Source organism: Verticillium dahliae, genomic scaffold (genome assembly GCF_000150675.1).
Source record: "Verticillium dahliae VdLs.17 supercont1.18 genomic scaffold, whole genome shotgun sequence".
In the NCBI taxonomy this organism is placed as follows: Eukaryota; Fungi; Ascomycota; class Sordariomycetes; order Glomerellales; family Plectosphaerellaceae; genus Verticillium; species Verticillium dahliae.
In genome coordinates, this window is record NW_009276923.1 from 215532 (window position 1) to 233328 (window position 17797).

Below are 17797 nucleotides of genomic sequence, written 5' to 3' on the forward strand. Positions count from 1 at the left end.
CTGAGGACTCGAATACGCTGTCAAGACGCGAAGATTCCAGATCTATTGTCGAAGCTAGGGATGGAAATGCAGACCAGGGCTGATTGAAATGGTACTGGCCCTCACATGACTCCAGAACCAACATCGCCATCAGTCCATCATGAACCCTTCACCATGGGCCATACTCTTTATCCCCATGGGGATGAGGCGAGGCGCTTAGCGGGGGGCGGAGGTGGCGGTTGAGTGTTCAGCCAGGCAGCGCGCAGCAGCCGTGAGCAGTATTCTTGGCAGCATCGCGGGGTCGCATGATTTTCAGCGTATGTTGCTCTGAAGGATCGAGACGATACAGCGACGAGCAAAACTGGAAAGAAAATGTCCTCTGTTTTTTGAAGACTGTTCAACGAGCCAGCCTCTTTTGTTTCACTCTGTAGGACAGGTCTCTCGCTGCCTGACCCTACGACTGACTCGCACATCAGCACAGGGCCTGTAGTCTTGGTTGAGATCAGCCGTCGCAGAGCCTTCTTGCGGCTCCAGCCAATGCCCAGGACGAGAATGAGGGGCGACAGTTGATGCGAAATAGGCTCGACGATGTTCACTCGAATACGCTGTTCAGCTTCCGAATCAGATGGTTCATGTCAGCATAACCGCGTGAGCCAATGCCATGCGTCATGGCTGACCACTTGCTCGTCAATTGACAGGCGGCGGTCACTTCGGGCGTTACAGCCAGGCATGCAAGGACACATGGAAGGATGACAATGGGACGACATGGAACGGGCTTCGCCGGAACTAATCGAGCTGAAGGGCCACCCGCTGGGCCTTACACGAGCCTGGCCTTTCGAGGTCCCCCACCATGCGTGGACGCTCGACCCGCTGACCTGGCTCGACGGTCCTCCAAGACCCTGCGCGGGCATACGGTTCTTGGCCATGGCAGCTTTGTAGATCCCCCTCGCCTTGGCGGACTTCGCCTTGGCGACACAAGCTTGGGCAGGCGAGTTTGGTGTGCCAACGAGAAGAGAAACACAGACCACGATCGATGCCGAGCCAGCAACTACCGTGAGCCCCGCTCGGCTCCTTGGCTCCGAGCCATACTTCCGGCGGATATTGATCCCAGAGAAGCTTAATTCTGTGCCTGACCACGTTCCAGTGGGCTCACTGACGTGTTGCAGCGCCTAGCTTAACCTTTGTCACGCGTGTTTTCGGAATACCCCCAGAAACGCCCACTGAGAAATTTTTCTTGGCTCCGCTGCGCGCCGTCCTACCGAGTCTAAGTTGCACTCGTTGGTGGGAACGAACGTCTCGCAGCCCAATCGCCGGCACGAGTTCTGTCGACGCCCTTGTCAGCGCGGTGCACTAGCTAGTCAGGCGATGCCGTGAGACAAGGTTATCAGATCTAATCAATCGCATCAGAACTCCTCCTGACCGGAGATTGTCAATTCATCGTGTTCGTTGGGGAAAAGCCCTTTCAGTGGGACGCGCCGTGTGTGAACATAAAGAGCGAGAGGTCTGCCGTCTGAGGGAACGAGGTTTGGACATGTGAGCATCTGCCTAACTATTGCAACATCGTCAGCGATTCCTACGCAACTTCGCTTTCAATATGGCCTCGCCTCAGTCGCCCATGCCCGCCCGGGACGCCGAGCAGTCGGTTGAGACTCCCAGCTTGCGTAATAGCAATGACGAGAAGACGCAAGCCAACGCCAATGTCGACGCAGCCTCGTCTGACCATGCCTCAGACGACCTCCAGCCCGTGCCCCTGTCGTGGAAGCTGGCGTCCATTGTCCTTGTCACCATGATCGGCTTTGGCTCGAGGTGGAGCTCCGGCATCACGGGCGCCATGAAGAGCACGATGAAGAAGCAGCTCAAGATCAACAACACGCAGTTTTCTCTTCTCGAGGCCAGCGAGGACTTCATGGTCACGGCCCTCATGCTGCTCAGCGGTCTCGTCACGGACCGCATCGGTGGTGCTGGTAAGGCCTGAACGAAAAAGAAACTCCCGTATGAACCATGCAAGCGCTGACAGTGTCCAGGTGCCATGCTCTACGGCAACGTCATCTTTACTGTCGGCTCCATCCTTGTCGCTGGCGCGGCGCAGACCCGCTCGTACAAGTTCATGATTGTCGGCCGCATCATCAGCGCCCTCGGTGACATTGCGACTCAGGTCGCCCAGTACAAGGTCTTTTCCTCCTGGTTCGCCCCGTCCAACGGTTTTGCTTCGACCCTCGGCTTTGAGCTCGGCGTCGGCAAGCTGGGCGCCTTTGCCGGCAAGTCTTCGGCCAACATCATCGCCAAGAAGACGGGCAACTTTGCCTGGGTCTTCTGGGTCGCCGTGTTCATGAACCTGTTCACGAACGTCGTGACGGGCGTCTTCTACTGGTTCACCAGGGTCGCGCACCGCAAGTACCACGGCGTCAGAGACCCCGCCACCGGCGAGACGCTCGTCGAGAAGAAGAAGAAGATGGACCTGCACAAGGTCGTCGAGCTTCCCTGGAGCTTCTGGTGCATCCTCGCCTTTTCTCTCTTCCAGACGAGCACTGCCAATGTGTTCCTGCAGAACGCCACCGAGCTGGCCGAGCAGCGCTTCGACACGAGCTCCATCACGGCCGGCTGGTACAGCGCCACCACGCAATATGCCGGTATGCACCCTGCAGGCGTGTAACTGGTCCTCATGCTCACTGTCTCTGCAGGTTTCTTTATCGCTCCCATCATGGGCATCGTCATGGATCTATACGGCAACCGCGTGTCCTCCCGTACGTCTCCATTACTCTTCTTGGCCTTTTGGCCTTTGGGGCCCCCTTTACTGACACTCGCGCAGTCGTCTTCTGCGGCGTCGGCACCTTCACCGCCATGCTGCTCGTCTGCTTCGCCAGCGGCACCTCGGGCACGGCAGCCTCATTTGGTGTCTTTGCCGTGGCCGTGAACTTTGGCCCCGTCACCATCATTGACTGCATTCGCACGACAATGTGGGACAACTCGGTCTTTGGCACCGCCTACGCTCTCAAGGTCACGATGAACAACGCGTACGTAGCTCCTCGCCCCCCAGGCTGATCATCCATTGCTTCACAGAATACACGTTTCTAACACGTGCCGCAGCATGAACATCATCGTCAGGGTCGTCACGGGCGTCATTCAGGACAACGACAACAACTCGTACGACAAGGTGACGATCGTCTACGTCGTCCTCGCTGGCCTCTCGGTCGTCGTGTCCGCCGTGCTCGTCCTCCTCTCGTGGCGGTCCGTCGACATTCGACACCTGCAGTGGACCAGAAAGCACCGCATCGCGCGCGGCGAGGAGCTCAACGAGCGAAACGAGCGCTTCCACCAGGAAATGGGCGCCAAGAACAGGAAGATCTCCATGATCTGCTTCGGCTCCCTCGTGCTGCTTGTCCTCGGTGGATGGAGTGCGTACTTTTGGGGCGTCGCCACCGGTAACAACAGCTAAACGCCTCGTCTGATGACAACCTCGGTCGCGAGACTGATGAACGCTTAAAATGGGAACTAGGGCATTTTTTTTCTCTACGATTAATGAATCTTATAATACTATTCTCTCAAAATGGAATTCGAAGAGGGAAACATGCACATGGTTCATACAAAAGCCAGCAACACTGTTGTCGTATTAAGAAGTTGGGCTTGTGAGCACCATCTTTGTGGCCCGAGAGCCCTATGAAACCATCCTTTATCCTTCAGGGCCGACTCGGTGCGCACCCTTGCCGTGTGTACCCATTTACAGTAGATACAGCTATGTAGTATGTTGCCAGTCCGAGATGGGAGAGCCGGCTCACAGAAGCCAGCTTGATATTTGCAGCTCCCACGTCAGCCGTGACAGACTGTCCGTATGTGTGGTCCGGGAACCGCGACGCTTAGGCGGCGACGCCAACGGGAACCTGGCACAGGACACCCTGGTTGAGCTGTGAAATGTGGGTTAGTGCGGATCATGAGAGGGCGAGAGATGGCACCTACGAGGTTGAGGGTGCAGCACTTGGCGGCCGTGCCGGCGTCGGCGCAGATCTTCTGGAAGTCCTTGGCCGAGGTGGGAGTCTTGCTGGCTGGAAGAAGCGAGTTAGTACTGATCTCGTGAGCGTTATGTGGGTGACTTACGAGCATCGCAGTTGAGAGCGAGAAGGCCGAGGACGTTAGTAGCGCAGCAGACGGGGGTCATGCTGAGGCCGGAAGGGCAAGGCGCGTAGTCGTTGTTACCGCCGTTGCCTCCGTTGTTGCCTCCGTTGTTGCCACCGTTGTTTCCGCCGTTGCCTCCGTTGTTGCCGCCATTGTTTCCACCATTGCCGCCGTTGTTTCCGCCGTTGCCTCCGTTGTTACCGCCGTTGTTACCACCGTTGTTGCCGCCATTGCCGCCGTTGTTTCCGTTTCCACCGTTGTTTCCATTGCCACCGTTTCCGCCGTTGTTTCCACCATTGCCGCCGTTGTTACCGCCATTGCCTCCGTTGTTGCCTCCGTTGTTGCCTCCGTTGTTGCCTCCGTTGTTGCCTCCGTTGTTGCCTCCGTTGTTGCCGTTACCACCATTGCCACCATTGTTGCCACCATTGCCGCCGTTGTTACCGCCGTTGTTGCCGCCGTTGTGACCACCGTTGTGGCCTCCGTTGTTACCACCGTTGTGGCCTCCGTTGTGTCCACCGTTGCCACCGTAGGGCGCAGGAGTGTAGGAGTCGGTGGTGGGGAGGGCAGCGGCAAGGCCGACGAAGAAGGCGACGGCGACAGTGGTGAACTTCATTTTGATGGTTGGGGGTTGGAGAACGAGGAGGTTCTGAAAGAGTGATTATTAGAAATAGTAGAGAGTGAAGTAAATGATTGAAAGCTGGAGTGTGATGCTGATGAGGAGAGGAGAAAGACTGCTGGAGAGAGACTGCGAGCTCTTGATTTATAGACAATCTCCATGGCCTTGACATTCTGCCGGCGGCTTCTCGAATCGAGTGACAAAGAGAAGGGCGAGACGCAAGCTCCCTCGATCCGTCGTGATGCTGGCGTGGAGATGCCGCTTGAGCGTCGTGTCTCACGGGAGTGAAGGCCAAGGGAGGAAAAGCACCGCCGAGGACTGAGGCGAATGTACTTTGTGCATCTAGGGAGGTTCATTTTGAGTTGCTTGACTTGACTCCGGTGCGCTTGTCTGCGGACCGCCGCTGCCGGGGCAATGTCGTAGGAGTGTTTGATTGAATCCCATATTGACAAGACATGATCAAGGGAGCTCAGGAGCCGTAGGAAGGTTCATCATGAAGCGTTGTTTCCTGGAATTTCGAGGCTCGTGACATATCTCAGTATGTTTGCACGATGAATACCGAACAGCGTGCTACCAGCAGCCGTTGCGGCCAACGGCCAGCAGCCAACAGCGCAGTGTGCTAATTCAGGGCAGAGGCGTCCACATCTGGCCGGGTCGGGATGCTTGAGGATGCAGTCTGCAGAAGAAATGACAGGTCGGTCTCCATCGGTTCGCCGGGAAAAGCAATGCTTGTGCGACCAAGCCGCAGCCCCAACCCTTTGGTCTCAAAGCCAAGCTATGCCGTGGGTGCCGTCAACCCAGGGAGAAAATTGACATTGCATTGAGACTCTTGTGCCGCGCCGTGTCAGGGCGAACAAGAAGACCTTGAGTAGGCGGCTGTCGAGGGTAACATGACAGCTCGGCCACGGCCAGAGACGCTCAAGATGCTACTACCATGCGAGTCGTCGATAGTATTTCCTGCCAGTGACAGGAGTCATGTCTGTGTAACGCCCAGCTGCAATGATCGAACGCTGTGGGGTCAGTGATGTCTGTCCCAATCAGAGGCGGGTAGCGGTGTCAGTGTCTCATCTCAACGTCCTCCGCCGCTCCGTGATTCAAGGTACCGGATAGTGAGTACAACTTGCAGGCGCTAGTGATGGCACCCCTTGATCGTCTCGATTATTGGAACCTCATTTGCTCACCATTGCCCTTTTCTCCGTGACCAGGCCATGGCTTGTCTTCCGAGGGTCTGGACAAAATTGCAATTTTGTTCACGCTCTTTCTCCGCCATGGTTGTCTCACGAAGTGGCACCATTCTAGGCCCAAGTTTGCCTCGGAGCTTGCCTGCATGGCGGTGTAAGAGGCATCAAGGGTTGTCGGTGGTAACCTCAGTAACCTGCAGCTTCTCGGAACATAACATCTTGGTTGCTACCCAGAGGTGAGCATCAAGCTGAAGCGTTCTGTAGAGGAGCCGGGGTCGGCGAGGCAGGCAAATGAAGCCCCGTGGGCAATCAGGTGAACCAGAGAGCCACCAAATGTCAGGTGCGTCATCATTCGCTTTGGCCTGGGGATACCAATTTCCCGGTACAACGTATGGGATTCGGCAAAAGCAGTCTATCGGCCCATTGCCGGCATCAAAAAAGGAAGCACCCAAAGGGGCTTTGACGGGGTCGAGGCTCTGAGCCACTGTGGGGTACAGCACCCGAGACAAGGTGCTTCTTCTGTCTATCCTCGCCGCCGGCTCGGCCTTCCGGTCCAGCCACGGTAGGCGCGTTGCCGTCTGGGGATGAGCCGTTGCCGGTGGGGAGGTTGAGGGTCTGTCATGATGCATGTCTCGATGAGTGCGCCGAGCTGAAGCAGGTTGCGTAGCGACACAAGACAGCATCAGTACTCCTTTTCAGAGACTTGCACAATGCACAAACAAGCAACGCCGCCCGATGTGGTCTGGAGGCAATTTGCCCCTATCGAAAAGGTTTACGAGTGCAGCAAAACTTTAGGCCCCTGCATGGGATTGTTTGCTGACTGGTTGACCATGAGACGGTCAACAGCCGCCAAATGTTGCAACCTGCATCGTCCCAGTTGCCATTCCACAGTTTCTGTTACGACCTGTCTATCATTAGCAAACTGTTGAGTACCAGCAGGGGTCCCGGCCGGGACCTGGGTGGGCGCGCGGAAGCGAAAGCCTCGTGAGACTCATTCTGGTTGAAGTTGCTGCTAACACGCCTTGAAGGTGTTCTGAAAAACTACGTGCCTTGAAAGAGTCCGGGTCTGGATGGTAGCCGTCAACCCCGCGACTAAATTACACCATCATACCACCAACGACGTCGTCAAAGACTTCGTAGTTGCCCTCGCTCCTGGTGTCGAGAACAGCAAACACGACATCCGTCCACCAGCCTCCGGCGAACTCGTTCTCGCCAAGAACCTCTCTCCAGCACCTCGCAACCTCGCCTGGCGGGTTGTGGAAGGCACCGCATCCCAGTGCCCCGAGCACGAGCAGTCCGTGACTCTTGGCAGCGGCCATGCGAAGACAGAGCCGCATCTTGCCCTTGGTCACGTCCCGGTCTCTGGGATCGGCAAACTCGATGCGCTCCTCGGCCCCCGCGATTGTTTGCAGCCGGACTTTCCTGGTCGTGGGGTTTCGCAGTGCCGCTATGCTCAAGACGCTCACGACAGGCAGCGTGCCAAGACCGTCATCCGGGATGAGCAGATCATGCCCAGACGCCATGTCCTCGCGGATGATGACCACATCTGGGGAGTAGATGCCCATGAGGGCGTGATCGAATGGGTAGTATCGCTTGTGCAGAGACAGGTAGAGCGAAGATCGGTAACAGAGGGCCTCTTCTTGGGCTCGCGCGCCTTTGAGCCAGCCGCCGCCAGCTCGATAATCTGAGGCGAGGTTTAAGACGGCGACGCGACCGCCATCAGGATGTGCTTCGGCAAGTTCCAGCGCAGCATTGAATGTGTCGGCATTCACGACTCTGATCGTTGCCCGAGGATGTTGCGGGCAGTCGAGCAACTTGAGTGGAGGCAAGGTCGCGAGGTGGAGGGCTTCTGAATTCGAAGCATTGACATGGGGCAGGTGAGGCAGTATGTCGGGGAGGACGGTTCGAGTCTCCTTGGCGACTTCGGCTAGATCTCTATTGCGGCGCGTGCTGTCCGGATTGTGTGCTCTGCGGTCTCGTCCATGGCCACCTCGTCCGTGTCCTCGAGCACGATTCTGGCCGCGAGGGAATCCGCCGCGTGCACCGCGCCAGGTGGATGCGGGGTGTGAGGAGTTCATGTTGTTCTGCTGGTCATTGGGCTGTGGTCTTGGCCGCTGTGATGCGGCTGAGAAAAAGTCGCTGATATTTGTCTGTCGCGACATGATGTAAGAGGCCAAGAAGGAAGTACCCAAGCCGCACTTGCCGACTGACGACACTACTTGAAAGTGAAGAAGGTACGATCTGGGGGCAAGATGAAGCTCGTGAGAGAAGGCGCACCTGACAGCTGGGTGTACGTAGCGGCTTGCTGTTGTTGGATTGGACGATTGCAGGCTGGGGCGTAGCGCCAGACCCCACTTCACACGAGTTTGAACAGGCAGCCACCACCACCACTGGTGATGGCCTGTGAGCATCGTGAGGACCAAAACCGTGAAAAGGGTATCATGAGTCTATGTTAATGATGATACATATGCTTACAGTTTGACACGCGACACACTTAGTCGGCAATGCACATTCACGCCCGCGTCTTGATGGCCCCGTCAGGCACAGCATCACCAGGCTCAAACTTCCGGGGAATCAGCCCCTGCGCCATCTCAATGGCCCCCTCCATGTCGTTCTTGTTGAACAGGAAGAGGCCCTGGATGGCTGCCGTGCTCGTGTGCCGGTGTCTCGTTTCGTCATCCTGGCCATTGCCAAACAATCCAAGCTCATCGAGCCTGGCAAGGAACCTCTCGCGAGCCGACCCGTCAACGTCGATGTCGCCATAGAATCGATCCCACATCTGGCTTGCCTGGTGCCTTGACGCCTCGCCGATTCGCATCATCATGTCTACACGCCCTGGTCGAATCAACGCAGGGTCCAAGCGATCGATGTGGTTCGTCGTCAGGAACGCGATGCGCTCCTCTCCCGCTGCCAGGCCATCCAGTGCGTTGAGCAGTCCAGAGAAGGTGACTGTCGCACCGTTGTAGCCGTCCGTGTCGCGTTGTCGCCGGTTGACAAACGCCGCATCCGCATCTTCCAGCAGCAGTATGCTGCGCTTCGGAAGCTTCGTCAGGAGAAAAGCCAGCTTGTCGTCCGTCATGCCCATCTCGCTGAGGTTGACCATGGCCACGCTAAAGTCCAGCTCGCCCGCCAGCGCTTGGATGAACGAGCTCTTGCCACTGCCAGGCGGACCAAACAGGAGGTAGCCTCTCCGGTAGGGGATGCCCCGGTCGACGTACCACTGCTGTCGCGTCATAAAGTCCTTGACGTCGTCGACGATGCCCTCCTTGACGCCCTCGTCTAGCACCACGGACGCCAGCGGCCTCTTTTTCCTCGGTTCTCCCAGCGGCGCCCAGTCCATGCCCCTCGCCGAGTACACAATCGTCTTGCCCTCCTGCGCCTTTGCCGCCAGCATGTGCGCCTCGGCGAACACGTCTTCAAAAATGTGTCGGTGCGCCCACAGCGCCGTCAGCTGCACAACCTCGTGCGGCTCTCCCGTGTTCATGTTTGCCGTATTGTGCTTCTCGCGATTGACGGCAATGTACGCGTTCTTGTGCTTGATCACATGGCGTCCGTATCCGGGCTGCAGGAAGAAGTGTGCTGGACCGGGGCCCCCTCCGCTAAGCGCACCACCTCGGGCGCCCGCCGTGGTCGTCTGCACGGAGAGGTTGTGGATGCGCGTGATGCGCGACGCGACAAAGCCCGGGGTCGGCCGCGGCTGTGAGAGCCAGGCGAGGATCCATGGGTAGGCGGGGTCTTGCTTGCTGATCTCGACATTGACGAGGAGGCGGCGGCGCGCGGCGCCCGCGGCGATGAGGACGCCCTTGCGGCCAAACGCGGCTACGGCGCCGATGGATGCGAGCCCGATGCCACCGGCGAAGAGAGGATTATCGAAGAGTGTATTGATATTGAGGAGGGATGCAGCGTCTGGCGAGGTCGAGGACATGACGAGGGGGGTCGGGGTTCGGTGAGGTGCATGACAGACGAGAGAGTGTCGCGATGGCATGCTCGAAATTTCCATTGCTGGACAAAACGACTATGTTGACTAATCTCGGTGGGTCGGTGAGACCCGGTAAAGTGGAGGCTCGGTGAGCTACCCCTGGATATCTTGAACGCTATATAGCTATGGCTGTGTGGTCAACACGTCGTGGATCGGATTCGAGCAGGAAAAGCTGATTGCTCGTAACTCGGCAAATTTCTGTTCAGAACCCGTCTCCATGATAATCATCAATCCAAGGTTCCCCTTGGATTACCTCTCGGCACAACGTACAAGCTATTTGGTAGGCATCTTTCAATGTATGAGTGTTCCTACGACTGGCATAGAATACTAAGTGATTCATGATCGTGTAAATCCGACATTTGAAACACCTGTTACGGCCCGTGATGCTCGCCAATCCACGTGTTTCATGAATGGGTTGATACACGTAGCAATGACAACAAGTAGAACATGGGCCTTCGAGAATAGTGGCTCAATCAACATAGGACACTCGCGTCTTCAGATAAAGGTTTGTATTGCTCTGTCATCTCTGACTGGTATTGATCTTGCCACAGGGATAAGCTTTCATGAAACTTTCTCAGCGTCAAGAACATATGCGCTATTGAACGAATCTGCATTTTCCAAGCTATGCGGTTTGAACGAACGGTACGTATTGGGCCCGACCCTGTTGCCCAACTTTCTGACTTAATCGTCAATCCCGAAGTAGGAGTACTGGTGGATGTCACGCCACGATTGCGCCCAACGAGACTCCCACTACGTGGTTTGTCAGACGGTGTGAGACTGGCAAAGGTCCAAAGGACGTTTCAAACCAAGGGTGGGTTGGGAGCGGCCTGCTTGGGCGTCAAACTAAGGATCGGAGGTTCGAATCAGTTTGTAGCTCACCCTAATCATCCTCAACAATAGCGATGTCGTTCTCAGTGAATTCTCTAGCGCAATGACTGATCCTGGAACAGCCCCTGGTGTATCCATTGGCAGGACCTTCTGTTGCATAGTAGCACCGTTTGATGGGCTCGTTCGGGCCGTAGCATGCGAATGTGTCTTTCTTCAGTGCGCCGTAGGAAATATATGTTCTTTCCCCTTTGCCAGCCATTGCCAGCGTGACGAAGGAAGCGATAACAAGAGTTCCGATTTGCATCTTGCCAGTTAAGTCTTGTAGGAAGATTGAATTATTTGGACCCAGTGATGAAGGATGAGGTGCTGTGACGGCCAGTGTAGTGGCGGACAGGTAAGGTAGGTACTTATAGGCAATCTCGGTGTCATCTCTTCTGCCTCGACAGAACCTCCCGCACCCGAATTTACAAGCCGATTATACAAGCCGATCACGTCGAAACTGCGTCCAAGAGATGATTTTCGCATGACTGCAAACTCTTGAAGCCGAGACATGCTCTTACGCGAGCTGCAACGTGAAAGTCAGGGCTGAGTCAGGCACGGAAGCGAACGATTGACTCTGCACTTGATACCCATCGTGGCATCGTGCCATGCTTATGCAAGGCATGTCTTGTTAATATGCTAAAGGAGTTCCATCCATGACGTTTGTCCACGTGTTAGTTCTAGTTCCCGCAGTAGTAGTGGCTCACTTTTAACTCTGTCTCCAATAGCCTACAATGGTGAATAACAAGCTGGCCATCTTACTCTGCGAGGTCTCTGGTCCTTTCCGCGGGTTGCCAGCTAGTTGAACTAATACACATGCTCTTTCAATCTTTTAGTGCACAATACTAGGGAGACAGCCCTGTGTCATCGATTCATCGCAGTCGCCTGGCATAGAGCGCAACTTAGGCTCCACTTCTACACCGCCCATGTCTAGGGTTAGGAATACCCAAATGGTCTCGTGGGTATTGTGGGGGAGTGGATATTTGGGCTTTCTAGGTTACGGTACCCAGAGAGAACCCATAGGCTGAAATGGGTTGACCCAATAACGCATAGAATTTATTTGGGTATTTGGGTCAACCCGGTTTATCCTATAGGTTCTCTCCAGGTAGAAGCTAGGGCCTATACAAGGCCTACGAATATGAATAATTTGAATAGGTATTGATTAGCTATATATCTTGGTAAAACCTAAAGATACCCAGGGCCCCACTACCTACTTAGTTTTGGGTTTTTTCCTAGGTAGCCCATTTAAGCCCAAAACCCATTTAGGTAGTGGAGTAATGGGTTTTGGGCGGGTTTTGGGTTCTTACGCTAAGTCTCTCGGTACCCGATAGGTCAGAATCTTTGGGTATTCCTAAGCCTACCCCTATCACCTCGAGCTGCTAACGAAAGCCTCCGTTCAATTCGTACCGTCTTCTAAAATTAAAGGGCCGATGAACAACCTCAAGATCGATCTGGGAACCGATAATAAATGTTCCGCGGATCAGCCAGTTCTTCCTCCTGAGTCGGGAGTCTCTTAACCACCTTTGCTGGCGACCCAAGGGCAACAGAGAAAGGCGGCAGGCTTCGAAACACAACCGATCCTGCGCCCACCGTAAGCCTCAACCGATCGTGACCCCGGCAAGAACCGTGACATTGCCCCCGATCCAGCAGTCGTCCTCAATACGTACCTGATGGCCAAACTCGATGCATTTAACGCGGGACAAGACGCTCGTGTCATGACCTGCGCTGTAAATGTGCACGTTGGGACCGAGCATGACGCGCTCGCCAATGATGACCAGGCTCGTGTCCAAGACGGTGAAGCCAAAGTTCATGTACGAGTTCTTCCCAATGATTACGTTGCAGCCGTAGCCTGGCGTAAACGGAGGCTCTATGAAGACGCCTTCTCCCACAAACCCGAGCCAGCGCTTGAGAATCTCGAATCGCTTGGCGGCCACTTGGTCTGCTGTTCCGAGGGACGGCGGCATGGTGTTGTACTCATGCACCAGGATACGACATTCGTGACGAGCATTCGTCAACGGCGGAATCCAAGAATCATATCTTTGTGCAGAGGTCAGTCGTTGGCCTGGTCCTAGCAATCGGGGCTTGGTCTTACAGCATGCCGGAGATCATCTTCTCATATTCGTCACACCATGGTGTCCCCCCTGAGGGTGCGGGCTGTTTCGATGAGGGCAACATCCTTCTGCTCTTTGACGGATGCCATTGTTGATTTTCTTGAGGAAGACTCCGGCAGACTAGAGAGCCTGTATAAGAACTTTGTAGGATGTCGTCTTTTAAGCCAATTGAGTTACACAAGGCGGGAAATTGACCAGTTTTCCAACAGCTTTCCGTCCCCTCTTTCTTGGCGACCTCCGCATCTTCCTTCCCCGGATGACTGAGCCTCATTTTACGCAGCCTATTGCTAGCAGATGTTTGTTGGCTTTGGACAACGAGACATCCTTGGGAATCAATGGAGAGCTTGAAGAGCGGTTGTGATTTGTCAATATGTCCGTGTCATGAGGCTGTCTCAAGTGACAGCTCAGCAAGTGAGGCACTCGGATCACACCCCGTACGCACGTCATGCGGATTATATTCTCGCAGGGTCATCAAGAACTACAAACAGATTCAGGGCAAACGCAATGACATTTGACTCGGGGAATTGATTTCCCTTTGACCAAGCTGCCTACCCATTTCCCAACCGCGAGACAAGCTTCTCGCGGATTCAACAACCACCAGACTCCTCGCTCGCCCCGTTCATCAATCTCATCAGCCTTGGTAAACACTTTTCCGCTGCGCCGCTCATTCAATTGGGTTGATCCGTCATTCTCGAACGCCATGGCATGGTATACTGGCCGGTAGCACCGTCAGAAGCCTAGGCCTTGGCTTCATTGGCGGCCGTGAACGCCGCGATGGCATCCATGAGCGGAGGGTTCAGAGCATCATAGGACTCGAGGCCAAGAGACTTGAACTGAGCCCTCACGTCGTCAATGTGTCTCGCGTCGAAGCCCTGCTCGATGATCGAAGTCACAAAACCGGCAAACTGGGGCTCCTGCCAGCCCTTCTCATCGGACAGCTCGGTGTGGACAAAGTCGAGGCCCTTGAAGGCGTGGTCCTTCTCGATACGGCCATACAGATGAACGCCGCAGCCGGTGCAGGCGTGGCGCAGGATAGTGGCGCTAGGGTCGACAACGGCCAGCTTGTCGCCGTTGGCCGTCACCTCGAGCTTGTCAACGGGCACGACGGAGACGATGGAGAACAGAGCACCCTCTGGCTTCCAGCACTTGGAACAGCCGCAGGCATGGTTGTGGACGACGTTGCTGCGGAGAGTGACTGTGACGGGCGAGGTTGAACACTTGCACTTCAGGACACCGCCCTGGAAAGAGGGGTCTCCCTTGGTGATGCCGTTGACAAGAGAAGGATGGAGGGGGAAAGACATGTTGGTAGATTGCGGTTTCCTTATAGTCAACTGAAGCAAGGGTGGTAACTATTGTCGATGGTTTGATTGGGTGAGCCGTGGGTGGGAATGAGTAACTGAGAACCCTGATGGAAGCCCATCAACATTGAGTGTTCTTTATACTTGCGCCTTGCCATGTTGGCCAGGTTGTGATCAATGGCCCGGAATTTCCAAGAGTGCAAGGCGGGAAGCAGAAGCGGAGGAGGTTTGTCGCTGGGAGCTCGTGCGCCCTTCCGAGCGATTCCGAACACCGACAATCAACCCCAGAATTTCGACTTGCCGAGATATCACCACTAGTAAACCTGGGGCAAGGAAACTCTATATGCATTTCAACTCCCTAGCCTATACCCCTGCATGTGGCGTGATCTCGAGCCGTGAAGGCGCATAGGAGGGATGGAACTTACACTACCTACCACTGCTGTCATTCGAACGAATCAGACCTGGCCAGTCCAAGTACCCGAGAGCATCGACTCGGCTTCGGTCCCTGCCCCGCGTGCGTGCCGCGTACCGGGGGCAGTAGAGCCGACGACTTGAGGAGAAGCCGCGCTGGTCATGTCCAAACTAAGGCGGAGTTTCGGGGGATTGGAGGAGACCGCTGACATTTGACATGACTGCTAGCTTCAGGGGTCTGACGATGGTTTCTCTGCGGCTGACCGGGAGAGGTGCGTGTGACAGTTCCAGCCAATTCAATCGCTCAGAACGGGTGATTCGTTGGCGATGCTGTCGTAGGTTGGCATCTAAGGCGGTTGCTGTCTGGGCAACCCCGCTCTACTCAACGTGAACGAGAAGCGGATGGCATGATTTGGCTCAGGCATTCTGTTCGACATCGAGAGAAGCAACAACAGGGTCGCAGCAGAGCATTGGATCGCCAGCAATTCCGAACCATCTCCGACTGAGCATCTTGGCGACGTACAAGAGGTAGCTGATGATGTTTCAAGTCGTCGGCTACTACTTGGTACAACTGCCGCTTGGAACACCGGTCGCGAATATGGGCGATCGCCGGCTGTCGATTGCACGGCAGTTGTCTGTGGGAGCGGCAGACTTGCGGTTATATATTCATATCAAGGGAGCTTCTGGCGTCTTTTGAGAATAAGCTGCAGGTTGTGATTCCTGTTTCATGGATTGTCTTTGCCTGCTTGAGGCATCTACTTCGCGTCAGACTGATATACTTCCTTGGTGCTCAGGTAGGTAGGGTACTTTGCCTTGGGCGACACAGGCCAAATCGACGAACGGGAGGTGCGAATCCGTGCAAAGGCTCTCGATATAGGGAGCCTCTCAACAATGAACCATTCTAAGGCCTTTATGATCGAGGCGACAAGTCTCTTGCCTGCCGACTGATTAGGTACCTAGGTAGGTAGGTATCTAGGCAGGCAGGCAGGCAGGCAGGCATGCACATGGGAAGGAGCTGCCGCTGACAGACCGAGCCACAGACAGTGGCTGTGCAGCTCTGGTGCCTGGTCCATGACGTCGGCGACAGGGCGACAGAAGACGAGATGCCAAATGTTGGGATGTGGGCAGCCATCATTGAGGGGTAAATGCATGCGTGTCTCTTGACGTCAACAGCTGTTTTGCATATCGCCATTTCCGATGATCCTGATCTCGTCTCAACCTCATCTGAGAACCACCCACGAGCTTCGTTGCCTAACCCAGTCGGACCCAAAAGTTTAATCCTGAGAGACCCCTAATTCCACACAACGACAAACCCATTCTTGGCTCTTCAGCGCGGTCCCAGTGCCCCGCCGTCTCCCCCCTAAGCCTATCCACCACCCCCTGTGCTCAAGTGCGCAGGCATTCGCCAAGGCAACCAAAAACAATTGCGGCATCTCCTTCAACCCCGCTGACATCTTCGCCATCCCCATCAAATAAACACGCATCGCACAGTACATATCGTGCCACACGACGACGGCTGCGTACTCCTGCATCGTCAATCGACCCGACCTCCACAAGACGGCAACGACTCTCTACTCCCAGTTTGCATAAACATGGCCTCTCAGGCAGAAGCACAGGGCTCCGTGGCTGGCTCTAGCAGCTGGACTTCTTTCGTCAAGGTATGTCGCATGACCTCGCAGCTTCCCTTGTACCAACCCGCGTTAACAAGCTCCCAGTCCATTGCTTCCTTCAACGGCGATCTTTCCTCCCTGACAGCGCCCCCTTTCATCGTCTCGTCGACCTCCCTCACAGAGTTCTCCTCCTACTGGTGTGAACATCCCTCGCTGTTCGCGGCCCCCGCCAAGGAGGCCGACCCCGCGAAGCGCGCCCTGCTCGTCCTCAAGTGGTTCGTCAGCACCCTGAAGCAGCAGTACGCCAGCCGCAGCGAGCAGTACGGAAACGAGAAGAAGCCGCTGAACCCCTTCCTCGGCGAGCTTTTCCTCGGCAAGTGGGAGGACGCCGTGGGCACGACTGAGCTCATCAGCGAGCAAGTCAGGTGAGTTTTGTGTACCTACCTGACCTATGACGGCTCGCCTGGATCAGCAGCGGATGGATTTGCTGACGGATGCAACTCGACAGCCACCACCCGCCGGCGACGGCCTACTCGATTAATAACCTCGCCACGGGCGTCCACCTCGAGGGCTACAACGCGCAAAAGGCCACCTTCAAGAGCACCATCAACATCAAGCAGATCGGCCACGCTGTCCTGACGGTGCCGATCCCTGGCGACGCCGACAAGAAGACGGAGACGTACCTCATCACGCTGCCGTCACTGCACATTGAGGGCCTCCTCTTCGGCTCGCCCTTCATCGAGCTCGATGGCTCCTCCTTCATCACCTCCTCCTCCGGCTTCACCGCCAAGATTGACTACTCGGGCAAGGGCTGGCTCTCGGGCAAGAAGAACACCATTTCGGCGGTGCTCTACCCCACGGGCCGCGAGAAGGAGGTCCTCTACAATATCTCGGGCGTCTGGACCAAGACGTTTGAGATCCACTCGGGTCCCGCCAAGACGAACTCGTCCAAGACGCTCGTCGACTCGCACGACGCCACAAAGGTCGAGCCCACGGGCCTCGTTGTCGCGCCCGTCGAGCAGCAGCACCCGCTTGAGTCCCGCCGCGCCTGGGCCAAGGTGGCCGCCGCCGTCGCCAAGGGCGAAATGGACACGCTGTCGTTTGAAAAGTCCAAGATTGAAAACGCCCAGGGGGAGCCGCGCCAAGGAGCGCAGCGAGGGCGCGTCTGGGAGAGGCGCTACTTCTCCGAGTTCAAAGGGCAGGACCCGTGCTCGAGTCGCTCGGCACGCACGTCGGCCTGCCGCTGACGGGCGACGCCGACAAGACGGGCGGCCTGTGGCGCTTCGATGCCGAAAAGGCCGAAAAGGTCCGCAGCCAGCCGCCGACGAGCGAGGAGGCCAACCTGGCGCTGGCCAAGGAGGCGCTGGGACAGTAGGCGCTGGGACAGTAGGCGCTGGGACAGTAGGCGGCTGCGGCGGGGGACACGGACGGCACGGATCGAGCACACGAGGGATCGAGGCCATCCACAGTAGCACGGTGGCGCCTGGAGTTGAGGTCAAGTTGGGTGCGGTATGCCTTGTAATGACAACATTATCCTTTTGCCTTTGCGGCCTTGTGCGTTTCTCGAATGCGGTTGTGTATCGATGACGTCTGCGTTCTGGAGTGAGGGAGGCAAGTCTAATCACTTCATCTAGC

At 56.1% G+C, this 17797-nt stretch overlaps 8 protein-coding genes across 8 annotated transcripts; 2 read left to right on the forward strand and 6 right to left on the reverse strand.

The window, feature by feature from the left end:
* Positions 1-20: 20 nt before the first annotated feature.
* VDAG_07849 (uncharacterized protein) lies at positions 21-905 on the reverse strand (the record flags this gene model as incomplete). The annotated part of the gene is made up of 2 exons (XM_009652615.1): positions 21-584; positions 657-905. 2 exons carry the CDS (start codon positions 903-905, stop codon positions 168-170), a joined length of 666 nt encoding a protein of 221 aa, XP_009650910.1. The 3' UTR covers positions 21-167.
* A 529-nt stretch (positions 906-1434) lies between these two features.
* Positions 1435-3415, forward strand: VDAG_07850 (uncharacterized protein; the record flags this gene model as incomplete). The annotated part of the gene is made up of 5 exons (XM_009652616.1): positions 1435-1943; positions 2004-2609; positions 2661-2723; positions 2789-2993; positions 3067-3415. The coding sequence occupies exons 1-5, from the start codon at positions 1574-1576 to the stop codon at positions 3413-3415; spliced, it is 1593 nt and encodes a 530-aa protein (XP_009650911.1). The 5' UTR covers positions 1435-1573.
* A 418-nt stretch (positions 3416-3833) lies between these two features.
* On the reverse strand, positions 3834-4702 carry VDAG_07851 (uncharacterized protein; the record flags this gene model as incomplete). The annotated part of the gene is made up of 3 exons (XM_009652617.1): positions 3834-3881; positions 3934-4019; positions 4072-4702. 3 exons carry the CDS (start codon positions 4700-4702, stop codon positions 3834-3836), a joined length of 765 nt encoding a protein of 254 aa, XP_009650912.1.
* Positions 4703-6983: 2281 nt separating this feature from the next.
* Positions 6984-8048, reverse strand: VDAG_07852 (uncharacterized protein; the record flags this gene model as incomplete). The annotated part of the gene is made up of 1 exon (XM_009652618.1): positions 6984-8048. The coding sequence occupies one exon, from the start codon at positions 8046-8048 to the stop codon at positions 6984-6986; it is 1065 nt and encodes a 354-aa protein (XP_009650913.1).
* A 350-nt stretch (positions 8049-8398) lies between these two features.
* VDAG_07853 (mitochondrial chaperone BCS1) lies at positions 8399-9811 on the reverse strand (the record flags this gene model as incomplete). The annotated part of the gene is made up of 1 exon (XM_009652619.1): positions 8399-9811. One exon carries the CDS (start codon positions 9809-9811, stop codon positions 8399-8401), a length of 1413 nt encoding a protein of 470 aa, XP_009650914.1.
* Positions 9812-12330: 2519 nt separating this feature from the next.
* Positions 12331-12907, reverse strand: VDAG_07854 (maltose O-acetyltransferase; the record flags this gene model as incomplete). The annotated part of the gene is made up of 2 exons (XM_009652620.1): positions 12331-12769; positions 12825-12907. The coding sequence occupies 2 exons, from the start codon at positions 12905-12907 to the stop codon at positions 12331-12333; spliced, it is 522 nt and encodes a 173-aa protein (XP_009650915.1).
* A 673-nt stretch (positions 12908-13580) lies between these two features.
* VDAG_07855 (glutathione-dependent formaldehyde-activating enzyme) lies at positions 13581-14144 on the reverse strand (the record flags this gene model as incomplete). The annotated part of the gene is made up of 1 exon (XM_009652621.1): positions 13581-14144. The coding sequence occupies one exon, from the start codon at positions 14142-14144 to the stop codon at positions 13581-13583; it is 564 nt and encodes a 187-aa protein (XP_009650916.1).
* A 2000-nt stretch (positions 14145-16144) lies between these two features.
* On the forward strand, positions 16145-17537 carry VDAG_07856 (kes1; the record flags this gene model as incomplete). Its single annotated transcript, XM_009652622.1, has 3 exons — positions 16145-16587; positions 16671-17270; positions 17360-17537. 3 exons carry the CDS (start codon positions 16145-16147, stop codon positions 17535-17537), a joined length of 1221 nt encoding a protein of 406 aa, XP_009650917.1.
* Positions 17538-17797: the final 260 nt, after the last annotated feature.